General features: G+C 44.3%; 2 protein-coding genes across 3 annotated transcripts in view; one reads left to right on the top strand and one right to left on the bottom strand.

The window, feature by feature from the left end:
• szt2 (SZT2 subunit of KICSTOR complex) overlaps positions 1–2,305 on the top strand; it is a 222,500-nt gene extending 220,195 nt beyond the window's left edge. The window contains exon 73 of the mRNA XM_061887771.1: positions 1,816–2,305. Within this exon, the coding sequence (XP_061743755.1) occupies positions 1,816–1,959 (144 nt within the window). The 3' untranslated portion in view covers positions 1,960–2,305. The remainder of the gene's footprint in view (positions 1–1,815) is intronic.
• A 1-nt stretch (position 2,306) lies between these two features.
• hyi (hydroxypyruvate isomerase) lies at positions 2,307–14,803 on the bottom strand. Of its 2 annotated transcripts, XM_061888757.1 has the most exons (9): positions 14,518–14,803; positions 14,345–14,456; positions 8,011–8,125; positions 7,865–7,943; positions 7,747–7,796; positions 7,609–7,678; positions 2,582–2,716; positions 2,445–2,514; positions 2,307–2,396 (listed from the first exon to the last, which is right to left on the bottom strand). In XM_061888757.1, the coding sequence occupies exons 1-8, from the start codon at positions 14,714–14,716 to the stop codon at positions 2,459–2,461; spliced, it is 816 nt and encodes a 271-aa protein (XP_061744741.1). In that variant the 5' UTR covers positions 14,717–14,803; the 3' UTR covers positions 2,307–2,396; positions 2,445–2,458. The 2 variants fall into 2 exon arrangements, with proteins under 2 accessions (XP_061744741.1, XP_061744740.1); XM_061888756.1 differs by having other exon boundaries at positions 2,307–2,514; positions 14,518–14,802.
• Between the last annotated feature and the right edge of the window lie 478 nt (positions 14,804–15,281).

The following is a 15,281-nucleotide window of genomic DNA, read 5'->3' as shown; positions in this document are numbered from 1 at the left end:
GATGGTGCAAGCACAATAATGTTGTGGTATGTCCCCACCTTAAAAGGTAAATACACTAGTCTGAGAGGATGGTGCAAGCACAATAATGTTGGAGTATGTCCCCACCTTAAAAGGTAAATACACTAGTCTGAGAGGATGGTGCAAGCACAATAATGTTGGGATATGTCCCCACATTAAAAGGTAAATGCAATAGTCTGAGAGGACGGTGCAAGCACATAATGTTGGAGTATGTCCCCACCTTAAAAGGTATATACATTAGTCTGAGAGGATGGTGCAAGCACAATAATGTTGGGGTATGTCCCCACCTTAAAAGATAAATACACTAGTCTGAGAGGATGGTGAACACACATTTGATGTTGGGGTATGTCCTCACCTTAAAAAGTAAATACACTAGTCTGAGAGGATGGTGAACACACATATAATGTTGGGGTATGTCCCCACCTTATAAAGTAAATACACTAGAATGTGAGTATGGTGAACACACATTTGATGTTGGGGTATGTCCCCACCTTAAAAAGTAAATACACTAGTCTGAGAGGATGGTGCACACACATTTGATGTTTGTATATGTTCCCACCTTAAAAGGTAAATACACTTGTCTGAGAGGAAGGTGCCTTCATGTAATGTTGGGGTATGTCCACACCTTTGAAGATAAATACAATAGTCTAAGAGTGTGGTGCAAGCACAATAATGTTGGGGTATGTCCTCACATTAAAAAGGTAAATACACTAGTCTGAGATGATGGTGCACACACGTGATTTGTGGGCATGTCCCCACCTTAAAAGATAAATACACTAGTCTGAGAGGATGGTGCACGCACAATAATGTTGGGGTATGTCCCCACATTAAAAGATAAATACACTAGTCCGAGAGGAAGGTGCAAGCACAATAATGTTGGAGTATGTCCCCACCTTAAAAGGTATACACACTAGCCTGAGAGGATGGTGAACACATGTGATGTTGGGATATGTCCTTAAAAAGTAAATACACTGGTCTGAGAGGATGGTGAACACACATATAATGTTGGGGTATGTCCCCACCTTAAAAGGTAATTACACTAGTCTGAGAGGATGGTGCACACATATTTGATGTTGGTATATGTCCCCACCTTAATAGGTAAATACAATTGTCTGAGAGGATGGTGCAAGCACAATGTTTGGGTACGTCCCTACATTAAAAGGTAAATATACTAGTCTGAGAGGATGGTGCAAGCACAATAATGTTGGAGTATGTCCCCACCTTAAAAGGTAAATACACTAGTCTGAGAGGATGGTGCAACCACAATAACGTTGGGGTATGTCCCCACATTAAAAGGTAAATACACTAGTCTGAGAGGATTGTGCAAGCACAATAATGTTGGGGTATGTCCCCACCTTAAAAGGTAAATACACTAGTCTGAGAGGATGGTGCACACACATTTAATATAAGTATATGTCCCCACCTTAAAAGGTAAATACAATTGTCTGAGAGGATGTTGCACTCATGTAATGTTGGGGTATGTCCACACCTTTGAAGATAAATACAATAGTCTAAGATGATGGTGCAAGCACAATAATGTTGGGGTATGTCCCCACCTTAAAAAGTAAATACACTAGTCTGAGAGGATGGTGCAAGCACAATAATGTTGGGGTATGTCCCCACATTTAAAGGTAAATACACTAGTCTGAGAGGATGGTGCACATGTGTGATTTGTGGGCATGTTTCCACCTCAAAGGATAATTACACTGGATCCAGCACCATCCTCTCAGACCTGAGCTGTCCTATCTAGTATGAGACTCTGACCAGTGAACTCCAACCGGCAAACTGTCCTTGCAGAGCTTGAAGGTGGTGTTACGAGAAGCTCTGCCCCCTCAGCCGCAGGACGGCAGCAGCCCGCCACCCCTGCTGGTGTCCATGTACCACCACCTGGAGTCCGTCATCAACACGGCCTGCTACACCCTCTGGACCGGACTCTTGTGACCAAAGCAGGACCGGGACTGTCCTCTCAAGGGTTTTTATTCAAGATCCACACGGAACATTTCAATCGTTGGCTCACGGTCCTGTGGCTGACCGGACTTTGACTTCTTGAGAGGTGCAGCTGACTTGTTCTGGACTTGACTGATGAGGTGTAAAAAAAGACTTTGGACTCGGGTGATGAAACGCAGCACTTTACCGACGCCGCCTCAGTGCGGGCCCTCGGACTTCCCCCGCATCACGAGACCCGAAGTGCCTTTTATGGTTTGACCTTTTTGTTCTTAGGGTGTCCGACACTGGACCTGGATCATGTGACCACGGTGCCATCCTACAATAAATCACACAAACACAACTTTTTGGTTCCTTCCACAAAGAACCCCAGTTGGCCTTTGTTGTTTTATTCTGCAGAACTCTTCCCGGCGCTCCAGTAGTCCTGCAGCCAGGCCAGACTCTCCCGTCACTTCCTGGCGCTCCAGTAGTCCTGCAGCCAGGCCAGACTCTCCGGTCACTTCCTGGCGCTCCAGTAGTCCTGCAGCCAGGCCAGACTTTCCAGAGTACTTCCTAGGAGGACACATCTCAGGTCAGTGGGACCACGGCAACCCAAGGAGGCGTCCGGTCGTGTCCTGACCTCGGGGTTTGTACTCGCAGCCCACGTAGCCCCGGTAGCCCAGCTCCTCCAGCACAGTGAAGATGTAGTCGTAGTTCAGCTCCCCGGCGCTGTCCGGCTGGTTCCTGCCCGGGACCTGGGCCACCTGAACGTGACCTGCGAGACACCGGCAGAGTTCTGGTCCAATCACATCCTTTATTTGTAGATTCTTATTCATCCGCGTTTTCAAAAATCTATTTTTTTTAATTATATAAGAATTAATCAACCCATCAAAGTTTATTCATACAGCTCTTAATCACAAGTGTCTCAAAGGGCTGCAAAAAATGTTTTAGGCCATCTCCATGCAACCTGAAGGAGCTTTTGTACATTTTCACTGAGGACCACATGGCAGTTATGTTTGGCCCCAGAGGGACACTTCTGACAGTCAGTACTATTATTACAACATTTTATTTGTGGACTGGACTCTCACACTATTATGTTAGATCCACTATGGACTGGACTCCCACTATTATGTTAGATCCACTATGGACTGGACTCACACTATTATGTTAGATCCACTATGGACTGGACTCTCACACTATTATGTTCGATCCACTATGGACTGGACTCTCACACTATTATGTTGGATCCACTATGGACTGGACTCTCACTATTATGTTAGATCCACTATGGACTGGACTCTCACACTATTATGTTAGATCCACTATGGACTGGACTCTCACACTATTATGGTAGATCCACTATGGACTGGACTCTCACACTATTATGTTAGATCCACTATGGACTGGACTCTCACTATTATGTTAAATCCACTATGGACTGGACTCTCACTATTATGTTAGATCCACTATGGACTGGACTCTCACACTATTATGTTAGATCCACTATGGACTGGACTCTCACACTATTATGTTAGATCCACTATGGACTGGACTCTCACTATTATGTTAGATCCACTATGGACTGGACTCTCACACTATTATGTTAGATCCACTATGGACTGGACTCTCACACTATTATGTTAGATCCACTATGGACTGGACTCTCACTATTATGTTAGATCCACTATGGACTGGACTCTCACTATTATGTTAGATCCACTATGGACTGGACTCTCACTATTATGTTAGATCAACTATGGACTGGACTCTCACACTATTATGTTAGATCCACTATGGACTGGACTCTCACACTATTATGTTAGATCCACTATGGACTGGACTCTCACTATTATGTTAGATCCACTGTGGACTGGACTCTCACACTATTATGTTAGATCCACTATGGACTGGACTCTCACTATTATGTTAGATCCACTATGGACTGGACTCTCACACTATTATGTTAGATCCACTATGGACTGGACTCTCACACTATTATGTTAGATCCACTATGGACTGGACTCTCACAATATTATGTTAGATCCACTATGGACTGGACTCTCACACTATTATGTTAGATCCACTATGGACTGGACTCTCACTATTATGTTCGATCCACTGTGGACTGGACTCTCACACTATTATGTTAGATCCACTATGGACTGGACTCTCACACTATTATGTTAGATCCACTATGGACTGGACTCTCACACTATTATGTTAGATCCACTATGGACTGGACTCTCACACTATTATGTTAGATCCACTATGGACTGGACTCTCACACTATTATGTTAGATCCACTATGGACTGGACTCTCACACAATTATGTTAGATCCACTATGGACTGGACTCTCACACAATTATGTTAGATCCACTATGGACTGGACTCTCACACTATTATGTTAGATCCACTATGGACTGGACTCTCACACTATTATGTTAGATCCACTATGGACTGGACTCCCACTTATATGTTAGATCCACTATGGACTGGACTCTCACACAATTATGTTAGATCCACTATGGACTGGACTCTCACACTATTATGTTAGATCCACTATGGACTGGACTCTCACACTATTATGTTAGATCCACTATGGACTGGACTCCCACTTATATGTTAGATCCACTATGGACTGGACTCTCACTATTATGTTAGATCCACTGTGGACTGGACTCTCAATATTATGTTAGATCCTCTATGGACTGGACTCTCACTATTATGTTAGATCCACTATGGACTGGACTCTCACACTATTACGTTAGATCCACTATGGACTGGACTCTCACTATTATGTTAGATCCACTGTGGACTGGACTCTCACTATTATGTTAGATCCACTATGGACTGGACTCCCACTATTATGTTAGATCCACTATGGACTGGACTCTCACTACTATGTTAGATCCACTATGGACTGGACTCTCACACTATTATGTTAGATCCACTATGGACTGGACTCTCACTATTATGTTAGATCCACTGTGGACTGGACTCTCACACTACTATGTTAGATCCACTATGGACTGGACTCTCACACTATTATGTTAGATCCACTATGGACTGGACTCTCACTATTATGTTAGATCCACTATGGACTGGACTCTCCCACTATTATGTTAGATCCACTATGGACTGGACTCTCACTATTATGTTAGATCCACTATGGACTGGACTCTCACACTATTATGTTAGATCCACTATGGACTGGACTCTCACACTATTATGTTAGATCCACTATGGACTGGACTCTCACACTATTATGTTAGATCCACTATGGACTGGACTCTCACACTATTATGTTAGATCCACTATGGACTGGACTCTCACTATTATGTTAGATCCACTGTGGACTGGACTCTCACACTACTATGTTAGATCCACTATGGACTGGACTCTCACACTATTATGTTAGAGCCACTATGGACTGGACTCTCACTATTACGTTAGATCCACTATGGACTGGACTCTCACACTATTATGTTAGATCCACTATGGACTGGACTCTCACACTATTATGTTAGATCCACTATGGACTGGACTCTCACACTATTATGTTAGATCCACTATGGACTGGACTCTCACACTATTATGTTAGATCCACTATGGACTGGACTCTCACACTATTATGTTAGATCCACTATGGACTGGACTCTCACACTATTATGTTAGATCCACTATGGACTGGACTCTCACTATTATGTTAGATCCACTATGGACTGGACTCTCACTATTATGTTAGATCCACTATGGACTAGACTCTCACTATCATGTTAGGTCCACTATGGCCTGGACTCTCACACTATTATGTTAGATCCACTATGGACTGGACTCTCACACTATTATGTTAGATCCACTATGGGCTGGACTCCCACTATTATATTAGATCCACTATGGACTGGACTCTCCCACTATTATGTTAGATCCACTATGGACTGGACTCTCACACTATTATGTTAGATCCACTATGGACTGGACTCCCACTATTATGTTAGATCCACTATGGACCGGACTCTCACACTATTATGTTAGATCCACTATGGACTGGACTCCCACTATTATGTTAGATCCACTATGGACTTGACTCTCACTATTATGTTAGATCCACTATGGACTGGACTCTCACTATTATGTTAGATCCACTATGGACTGGACTCTCACACTATTATGTTAGATCCACTATGGACTGAACTCTCTCACTATTATGTTAGATCCACTATGGACTGGACTCTCACACTATTATGTTAGATCCACTATGGACTGGACTCTCACTATTATGTTAGATCCACTATGGACTGGACTCTCACTATTATGTTAGATCCACTGTGGACTGGACTCTCACTATTATGTTAGATCCTCTATGGACTGGACTCTCACTATTATGTTAGATCCACTATGGACTGGACTCTCACACTATTATGTTAGATCCACTATGGACTGGACTCTCACACTATTATGTTAGATCCACTATGGACTGGACTCTCACACTATTATGTTAGATCCACTATGGACTGGACTCTCACACTATTATGTTAGATCCACTATGGACTGGACTCCCACTATTATGTTAGATCCACTATGGACTGGACTCCCACTATTATGTTAGATCCACTATGGACTGGACTCTCACACTATTATGTTAAATCCACTATGAACTGGACTCTCACTATTATGTTGAATCCACTATGGACTGGACTCTCACACTATTATGTTAGATCCACTATGGACTGGACTCCCACTATTATGTTGGATCCACTATGGACTGGACTCTCACTATTATGTTGGATCCACTATGGACTGGACTCTCACACTATTATGTTAGATCCACTATGGACTGGACTCTCACTATTATGTTAGATCCACTATGAACTGGACTCTCACTATTATGTTGGATCCACTATGGACTGGACTCTCACACTATTATGTTAGATCCACTATGGACTGGACTCTCACACTATTATGTTAGATCCACTATGGACTGGACTCTCACTATTATGTTAGATCCACTATGGACTGGACTCTCACTATTATGTTAGATCCACTATGGACTGGACTCTCACTATTATGTTAGATCCACTATGGACTGGACTCTCACACTATTATGTTAGATCCACTATGGACTGGACTCTCACACTATTATGTTAGATCCACTATGGACTGGACTCTCACACTATTATGTTAGATCCACTATGGACTGGACTCTCACACTATTATGTTAGATCCACTATGGACTGGACTCCCACTATTATGTTAAATCCACTATGGACTGGACTCACACTATTATGTTAGATCCACTTTGGACTGGACTCACACTATTATGTTAGATCCACTATGGACTGGACTCCCACTATTATGTTAGATCCACTATGGACTGGACTCTCACTATTATGTTATATCCACTATAGACTGGTCACCTACATCTGTGGTCCTCCCCAAGGTTTCTCATAGTCATTCACATTGACATACCACTGGGTTGTGAGTTTTGCCTTGCCCTGATGTGGGATCTGAACCAAGGATGCAGTTGTGGTTTGTGCAGCCCTTTGAGACACTTTGATAGATTGACTGAGCTACCTGCTGCCACCTACTGACATGGAAGAGTATGACACGGTTACTCCGCCCAGCGCTGGACAACAACGGCATGTTATTGGTGGACGGCGACTCACCGATGAGCGGTAAGTACGTCTTGATGTTCTGTGTCAGGTTGCCATCCATGATTTGCCAGTGGAAAACATCCTGCCAGAGTTGTTGACATGCTCTCTGCATCACAACAACAACAACAACAACAACAACAAAGAACTCACCATTTGCAGTTTGATATTGGTCTTCCCCACCTGCTGCAGGATGGCGGCGGCTGCGGCACACGGGAGGAAGGCGTCACGTTAGCACAAGCAGCCACCAGGCGGCGGAAGGCGCGCCTACCTTGATGCGGTGAGTCCAGGAAATAGCCGGGGTCGGTCAGCCGGGTGTTGATGGGCTCGATCAAGCCCACCATTCCGTCCTGAAACAGATGTCACACCTTGTCATAATGGCGCCACTCCCGCCGTTGCTATGGCGACGCGCGCCACCTGGGCGAGGAGGTCGGCGGCGTAGCCGAGGTTCCGCACGAACACGGCCTCCATCTCCTTGGCCACGTCGCTTCTCCGCGCTCCCGCGGGAACTCTGCCGGCCATCAGGTGGATCCTGGAAAAGAACATTCCAGACCTGAAGGGCCATTTTGATATTCTTGTTCCATCCATCCATCCATTTTCTACCGCTTATTCCCTTTCGGGGTCGCGGGGGGCGCTGGCGCCTATCTCAGCTACAATCGGGCGGAAGGCGGGGTACACCCTGGACAAGTCGCCACCTCATCGCAGGGCCAACACAGATAGACAGACAACATTCACACACTAGGGACCATTTAGTGTTGCCAATCAACCTATCCCCAGGTGCATGTCTTTGGAGGTGGGAGGGGCCTATCCCCAGGTGCATGTCTTTGGAGGTGGGAGGAACCTACCCCCAGGTGCATGTCTATGGAGGTGGGAGGGGCCTATCCCCAGGTGCATGTATATGGAGGTGGGAGGGGCCTATCCCCGGGTGCATGTCTATGGAGGTGGGAGGGGCCTATCCCCAGGTGCATGTATATGGAGGTGGGAGGGGCCTACCCCCAGGTGCATGTCTATGGAGGTGGGAGGGGCCTATCCCCAGGTGCATGTATATGGAGGTGGGAGGGGCCTATCCCCGGGTGCATGTCTTTGGAGGTGGGAGGGGCCTATCCCCAGGTGCATGTCTTTGGAGGTGGGAGGGGCCTATCCCCAGGTGCATGTCTTTGGAGGTGGGAGGAACCTACCCCCAGGTGCATGTCTATGGAGGTGGGAGGGGCCTATCCCCAGGTGCATGTATATGGAGGTGGGAGGGGCCTATCCCCGGGTGCATGTCTATGGAGGTGGGAGGGGCCTATCCCCAGGTGCATGTATATGGAGGTGGGAGGGGCCTACCCCCAGGTGCATGTCTATGGAGGTGGGAGGGGCCTATCCCCAGGTGCATGTATATGGAGGTGGGAGGGGCCTATCCCCGGGTGCATGTCTTTGGAGGTGGGAGGGGCCTATCCCCAGGTGCATGTATATGGAGGTGGGAGGGGCCTATCCCCGGGTGCATGTCTATGGAGGTGGGAGGGGCCTATCCCCAGGTGCATGTATATGGAGGTGGGAGGGGCCTATCCCCGGGTGCATGTCTATGGAGGTGGGAGGGGCCTATCCCCAGGTGCATGTCTTTGGAGGTGGGAGGAAGCCGGAGTACCCGGAGGGAACCCACGCATTCACGGGGAGAACATGCAAACTCCACACAGAAAGATCCCAAGCCTGGATTTGAACCCAGGACTGCAGGACCTTCGTATTGTGAGGCAGACGCACTAACCCCTCTGCCACCGTGAAGCTCATTCTTGTTCTCTAAAAAAAAATGCTATCGACGGAAATTATAAATATTTAAATTAGGGATGCACCGAAATTAAAATTTGTGGCCGAAGCCGAATAAAATTTAAACGCTTGCCCGAATACCGAATAATGAATGCAGTTTTTCACAATTTTTTTTATATTATATAAATGGGCTAGAAAAATATGTTGATATGTTTTTCAAATAAAGTAATTTTTTATTGAATATTGACATTTTTTAAATATTCCAGTAGCCTTTGCTTTTCAAAAAAAAGCACAAAGTTTTTCATTTATATTAGGCCTTCAAACAAAACATGCATTCCAAAAAAAAAATAAAGTGCATTAAAGTGGATAAACCCACAACAAATGAATTATTGTCCTTTTGGCAAAAGTCTGCTTAGCCACAGTAGATATGCTAATAATGTAAACAGAAGGCTCAAGTAAATCTCAATTAAGTGTGTGCTTGTAACCTCATACACTTATACAGGTAGCCTACACAACAGGCTAATAATGTAAACAGAAGGCTCAAGTAAATCTCAATTAAGTGTGTGCTTGTAACCTCATACACTTATACAGGTACACAACATTGTAACCTCATACACTTATACAGGTACACAACATTGTAACCTCATACACTTATACAGGTACACAACATTGTAACCTCATACACTTATACAGGTACACAACATTGTAACCTCATACACTTATACAGGTACACAACATTGTAACCTCATACACTTATACAGGTACACAACATTGTAACCTCATACACTTATACAGGTACACAACATTGTAACCTCATACACTTATACAGGTACACAACATTGTAACCTCATACACTTATACAGGTACACAACATTGTAACCTCATACACTTATACAGGTACACAACATTGTAACCTCATACACTTATACAGGTACACAACATTGTAACCTCATACACTTATACAGGTACACAACATTGTAACCTCATACACTTATACAGGTACACAACATTGTAACCTCATACACTTATACAGGTACACAACATTGTAACCTCATACACTTATACAGGTACACAACATTGTAACCTCATACACTTATACAGGTACACAACATTGTAACCTCATACACTTATACAGGTACACAACATTGTAACCTCATACACTTATACAGGTACACAACATATCCCAACGTCACTGCACGTTGGTTGATTGCGTCACCGCGTCCAAAAATTGCGTCACACGCCACTATTCGGCCTTGTTTTTAACTCATTCCACCGAAGGCCGAATGTGGCTTTTTTTGCCATATTCGGCCGAATATATCCGGTTACCGATTAATCGGTGCATCCCTAATTTAAATATCGAACTTTGTATTAACGCTCAGACATTCTTAGTCTGTTTTTTTTTTTTAAACATTTGTTTTTTAATGGGTTCCCTCCGGGTACTCCAGCTTCCTCCCACCTCCAAAGACATGCACCTGGGGATAGGTTGATTGGCAACACTAAATGGTCCCTAGTGTGTGAATGTGAGTGTGAATTTTGTCTGTCTATCTGTGTTGGCCCTGCGATGAGGTGGCGACTTGTCCAGGGTGTACCCCGCCTTCCGCCCGATGCAGCTGAGATAGGCGCCAGCGCCCCCCGCGACCCCAAAAGGGAATAAGCGGTAGAAAATGGATGGATGGATGTTTTTTAATGATGTGTAGCAACTCTCTCAAACGAGAGACTTGTTTTAGTGACACTTTTAATGTGGGACTCAAACAGCAGAGTTGTTGTAAGGACTTATGCAGATCCCAAATACAGATCAGCAGGTACCAGAATGAAAGGAAAGCTGCTTTTGCATAATATTGTGAAAAAAAACAGCAGATAATATGTCTTACCTTATACACACAGCATAATAAAGTCCATCCATCCATCAATTTCCTAGCGCTTGTCCCTTTTAGGGTCGCGGGAGGTGCTGGAGCCTATCTCAGCTGCATTGGGGCGGAAGACGGGGTACACCCTGACAAGTCGCCACCTCATCGCAGGGCCCTTACCAAAGTCGTACTAAAACATCTTGATAGATTTTTGAGCGCCGTGTTTAATGTCCTATATTTTCAATGTAACATAAAATTTGTTTTTTTTTTTACTTGAGTCGTATTGCAGTCTACACGTATCTCTTATGTGTGACTGCCATCATATTGCAGTCTACACGTATCTCTTATGTGTGACTGCCATCATATCGCAGTCTACACGTATCTCTCATGTGTGACTGCCATCATATTGCAGTCTACACGTATCTCTTATGTGTGACTGCCATCATGTTGCAGTCTACACGTATCTCTTATGTGTGACTGCCATCCTATTGCAGTCTACACATATCTCTTATGTGTGACTGCCATCATATTGCAGTCCACACGTATCTCTTATGTGTGAGTGCCATCATATTGCAGTCTACACGTATCTCTTATGTGTGACTGCCATCATATCGCAGTCTACACGTATCTCTTATGTGTGACTGCCATCATATCGCAGTCTACACGTATCTCTTATGTGTGACTGCCATCATATCGCAGTCTACACGTATCTCTTATGTGTGACTGCCATCATATTGCAGTCTACACGTATCTCTTATGTGTGACTGCCATCATATTGCAGTCTACACGTATCTCTTATGTGTGACTACCATCATATTGCAGTCTACACCTATCTCTTATGTGTGACTGCCATCATGTTGCAGTCTACACGTATCTCTTATGTGTGACTGCCATCCTATTGCAGTCTACACATATCTCTTATGTGTGACTGCCATCATATTGCAGTCCACACGTATCTCTTATGTGTGACTGCCATCATATTGCAGTCTACACGTATCTCTCATGTGTGACTGCCATCATATTGCAGTCTACACGTATCTCTTATGTGTGACTGCCATCATATTGCAGTCTACACGTATCTCTTATGTGTGACTGCCATCATATTGCAGTCTACATGTATCTCTTATGTGTGACTGCCATCATATTGCAGTCTACACGTATCTCTTATGTGTGACTGCCATCATATCGCAGTCTACACGTATCTCTTATGTGTGACTGCCATCATATTGCAGTCTACACCTATCTCTTATGTGTGACTGCCATCATGTTGCAGTCTACACGTATCTCTTATGTGTGACTGCCATCCTATTGCAGTCTACACATATCTCTTATGTGTGACTGCCATCATATTGCAGTCCACACGTATCTCTTATGTGTGACTGCCATCATATTGCAGTCTACACGTATCTCTTATGTGTGACTGCCATCATATCGCAGTCTACACGTATCTCTTATGTGTGACTGCCATCATATTGCAGTCTACACGTATCTCTTATGTGTGACTACCATCATATTGCAGTCTACATGTATCTCTTATGTGTGACTGCCATCATATTGCAGTCTACACGTATCTCTTATGTGTGACTGCCATCATATTGCAGTCTACACATATCTCTTATGTGTGACTGCCATCATATTGCAGTCTACACGTATCTCTTATGTGTGACTGCCATCATATTGCAGTCTACACATATCTCTTATGTGTGACTGCCATCATATTGCAGTCTACACGTATCTCTTATGTGTTACTGCCATCATATTGCAGTCTACATGTATCTCTTATGTGTGACTGCCATCATATTGCAGTCTACACATATCTCTTATGTGTGACTGCCATCATATGGCAGTCTGCACGTATCTCTTATCTCAAATTGTCGAACAGTTTTAGAACATTTCTCAACGAGCTATTGCAAGGAATTTAGGGATTTTAACATCTACGGTCCGTAAAATCATCAAAAGTTCAGAGAATCTGGAGAAATCACTGCACGTAAACGATGATACTACGGACTTTTGATCCCTCAGGCGGTACTGCATGAAAACCCCGACATCATTGTGTAAAGGATATCACCTCAGGAACACCTCATAAAAAACACTATCAGTAACTACAGTTGGTTGCTACATCTGTAAGTGCAAGTTAAAACTCTACTATGCAAAGCGAAAGCCATTTATCAACAACACCCAGAAACGCCACTGGCTTCGCTGGGCCTGAGCTCATCTAAGATGGACTGATGAAAAGTGGAAAAGTTTTCTGTGGTCTGACGAGTCCACATTTCAAATTAAATTTGGAAACTGTGGACGTGGTGTCCTCCAGAACAAAGAGGAAAATAACCGTTCGGATTGTTATAGGCGCAGAGTTGAAAAGCCAGCATCTGTGATGGTATGGGGGTGTATTAGTGCCCAAGGCATGGGTAACTTACACATCTGTGAATGCTCCATTAATGCTGAAAGGTCCATACAGGTTTTGGAGCAACAGATGTTGTCATCCAAGCAACGTTGTCATGGACACCCCTGCTTATTTCAGCAAGACAAGTGTTACAAAAGCATGGTTTTGTAAAAAAAGAGTGTAAGTACTTTCCTGGCCCGCCTGCAGTCCAGACCTGTCTCCCATGGAAAATGTGTGGCACATTATGAAGTGTAAAATATGACAGTGTAGAGCCCGGACTGTTGAAGGACTGAAGCTCTACATAAAACAAGAATGGGAAAGAATTCCACTTTCAAAGCTTCAACAATTAGTTTCCTCAGTTCCCAAAGGTTTATTGAGTGTTGTTAAAAGAAAAGGTGATGTAACACAGTGGTGAACATGCCCTTTCCCAACTACTTTGGCACGTGTTGCAGCCATGAAATTCTAAGTTAATGATTATTTGCAAAAATAAATAAAGTTTATGAGTTTGAACATCAAATATGTTGTCTTTGTAGCATATTCAACTGAATATGGGTTGAAAAGGATTTGCAAATCATTGTATTCTGTTTATATTTACATCTAACACAATTTCCCAACTCATATGGAAACAGGGTTTGTAGTAACACTCTTATTGTCTTTTTTCTCAGGTCTCAGGAAAGTAACAAATACAAGTGTGTGTGTGTGTGTGTGTGTGTGTGTGTGTGTGTGTGTGTGTGTGTGTGTGTGTGTGTGTGTGTGTGTGTGTGTGTGTGTGTGAGACCTTTTGCAGTCCAATGCTTTAGCAAACTTGAGGGTCTGATCCAAGCCTTGTTTGAACTCCGCCTCTCTTCCGGGTACCGCCCCCAGACCCAAGTCCCCCGCTTTGAGGTCACCTGCAACACACCTGGTGCTAATGAGGGGGCGTGGTCCAGCAGAGAAGGTGCCGCGGCTCACCTGGCGGGGTGTTGATGAGAACCACCTGCAGCCCCGTGGCCTCCCGCGCCCTCCGCAGCTCCTCCGGGTCAGAGTCGTACAGCCAGGCCGCCTCCACCGCCTGGAAGCCGGCCGCGGCAGCCGCGAACATCCGCTGGCTGACGTCCGGCAGCTCGGTGAAAAGCCAGCTGAGGTTGGCGCAGAACCTGAGCGGCGCCATGACGTCAGCGAGACCAAAGTTGGACCTAGACGGACTTTGAGCTCGTCAAGTCGGCGGCGGTGTCGCAAAGAGGAAGTGACGGTGTCGCAAAGAGGAAGTGAAAGAAGGTAAACAAACGGAGTGATATCGGTAGAAAAGTGTATGTTTATAACGTCTAGATAGATATTGGATGGAAATATCAACAGTCGACGTTTGATTGTTTCACGTTTGAACTTTTTTAATTGGGAAAAGTCGCTCGGAGCAAACGCATATATATACACATATTACCATGAAGGTGGACCCCGACTTAAACAAGTTGAAAAACTTATTGGGGTGTTACCATTTAGAGGTCAATTGTACTGAATATGTACTGTACTGTGCAATCTACTAATAATCAAACATTATATATAAATATTTACATATGTATATATCCTATTTTTGTTGACTTGCCTCTGTGATGTTAAGTTCCTGTTATAGGCTGTTATACAGTATATGCCTTGAGCTCTTCTTTTGAAGGCGCGAAGAGCGGAAATTGTGACACGTTGTAGTGGCGCAGAGGTTTTGAAAGACAGGAAATGATGTGTTC

The sequence above is a fragment of the Nerophis ophidion genome, linkage group LG26 (genome assembly GCF_033978795.1).
Source record: "Nerophis ophidion isolate RoL-2023_Sa linkage group LG26, RoL_Noph_v1.0, whole genome shotgun sequence".
Classification (NCBI taxonomy): Eukaryota; Metazoa; Chordata; class Actinopteri; order Syngnathiformes; family Syngnathidae; genus Nerophis; species Nerophis ophidion.
The sequence above is the reverse complement of the archived record's forward strand: the minus strand, read 5'-3'. Positions and strand labels throughout refer to the sequence as shown.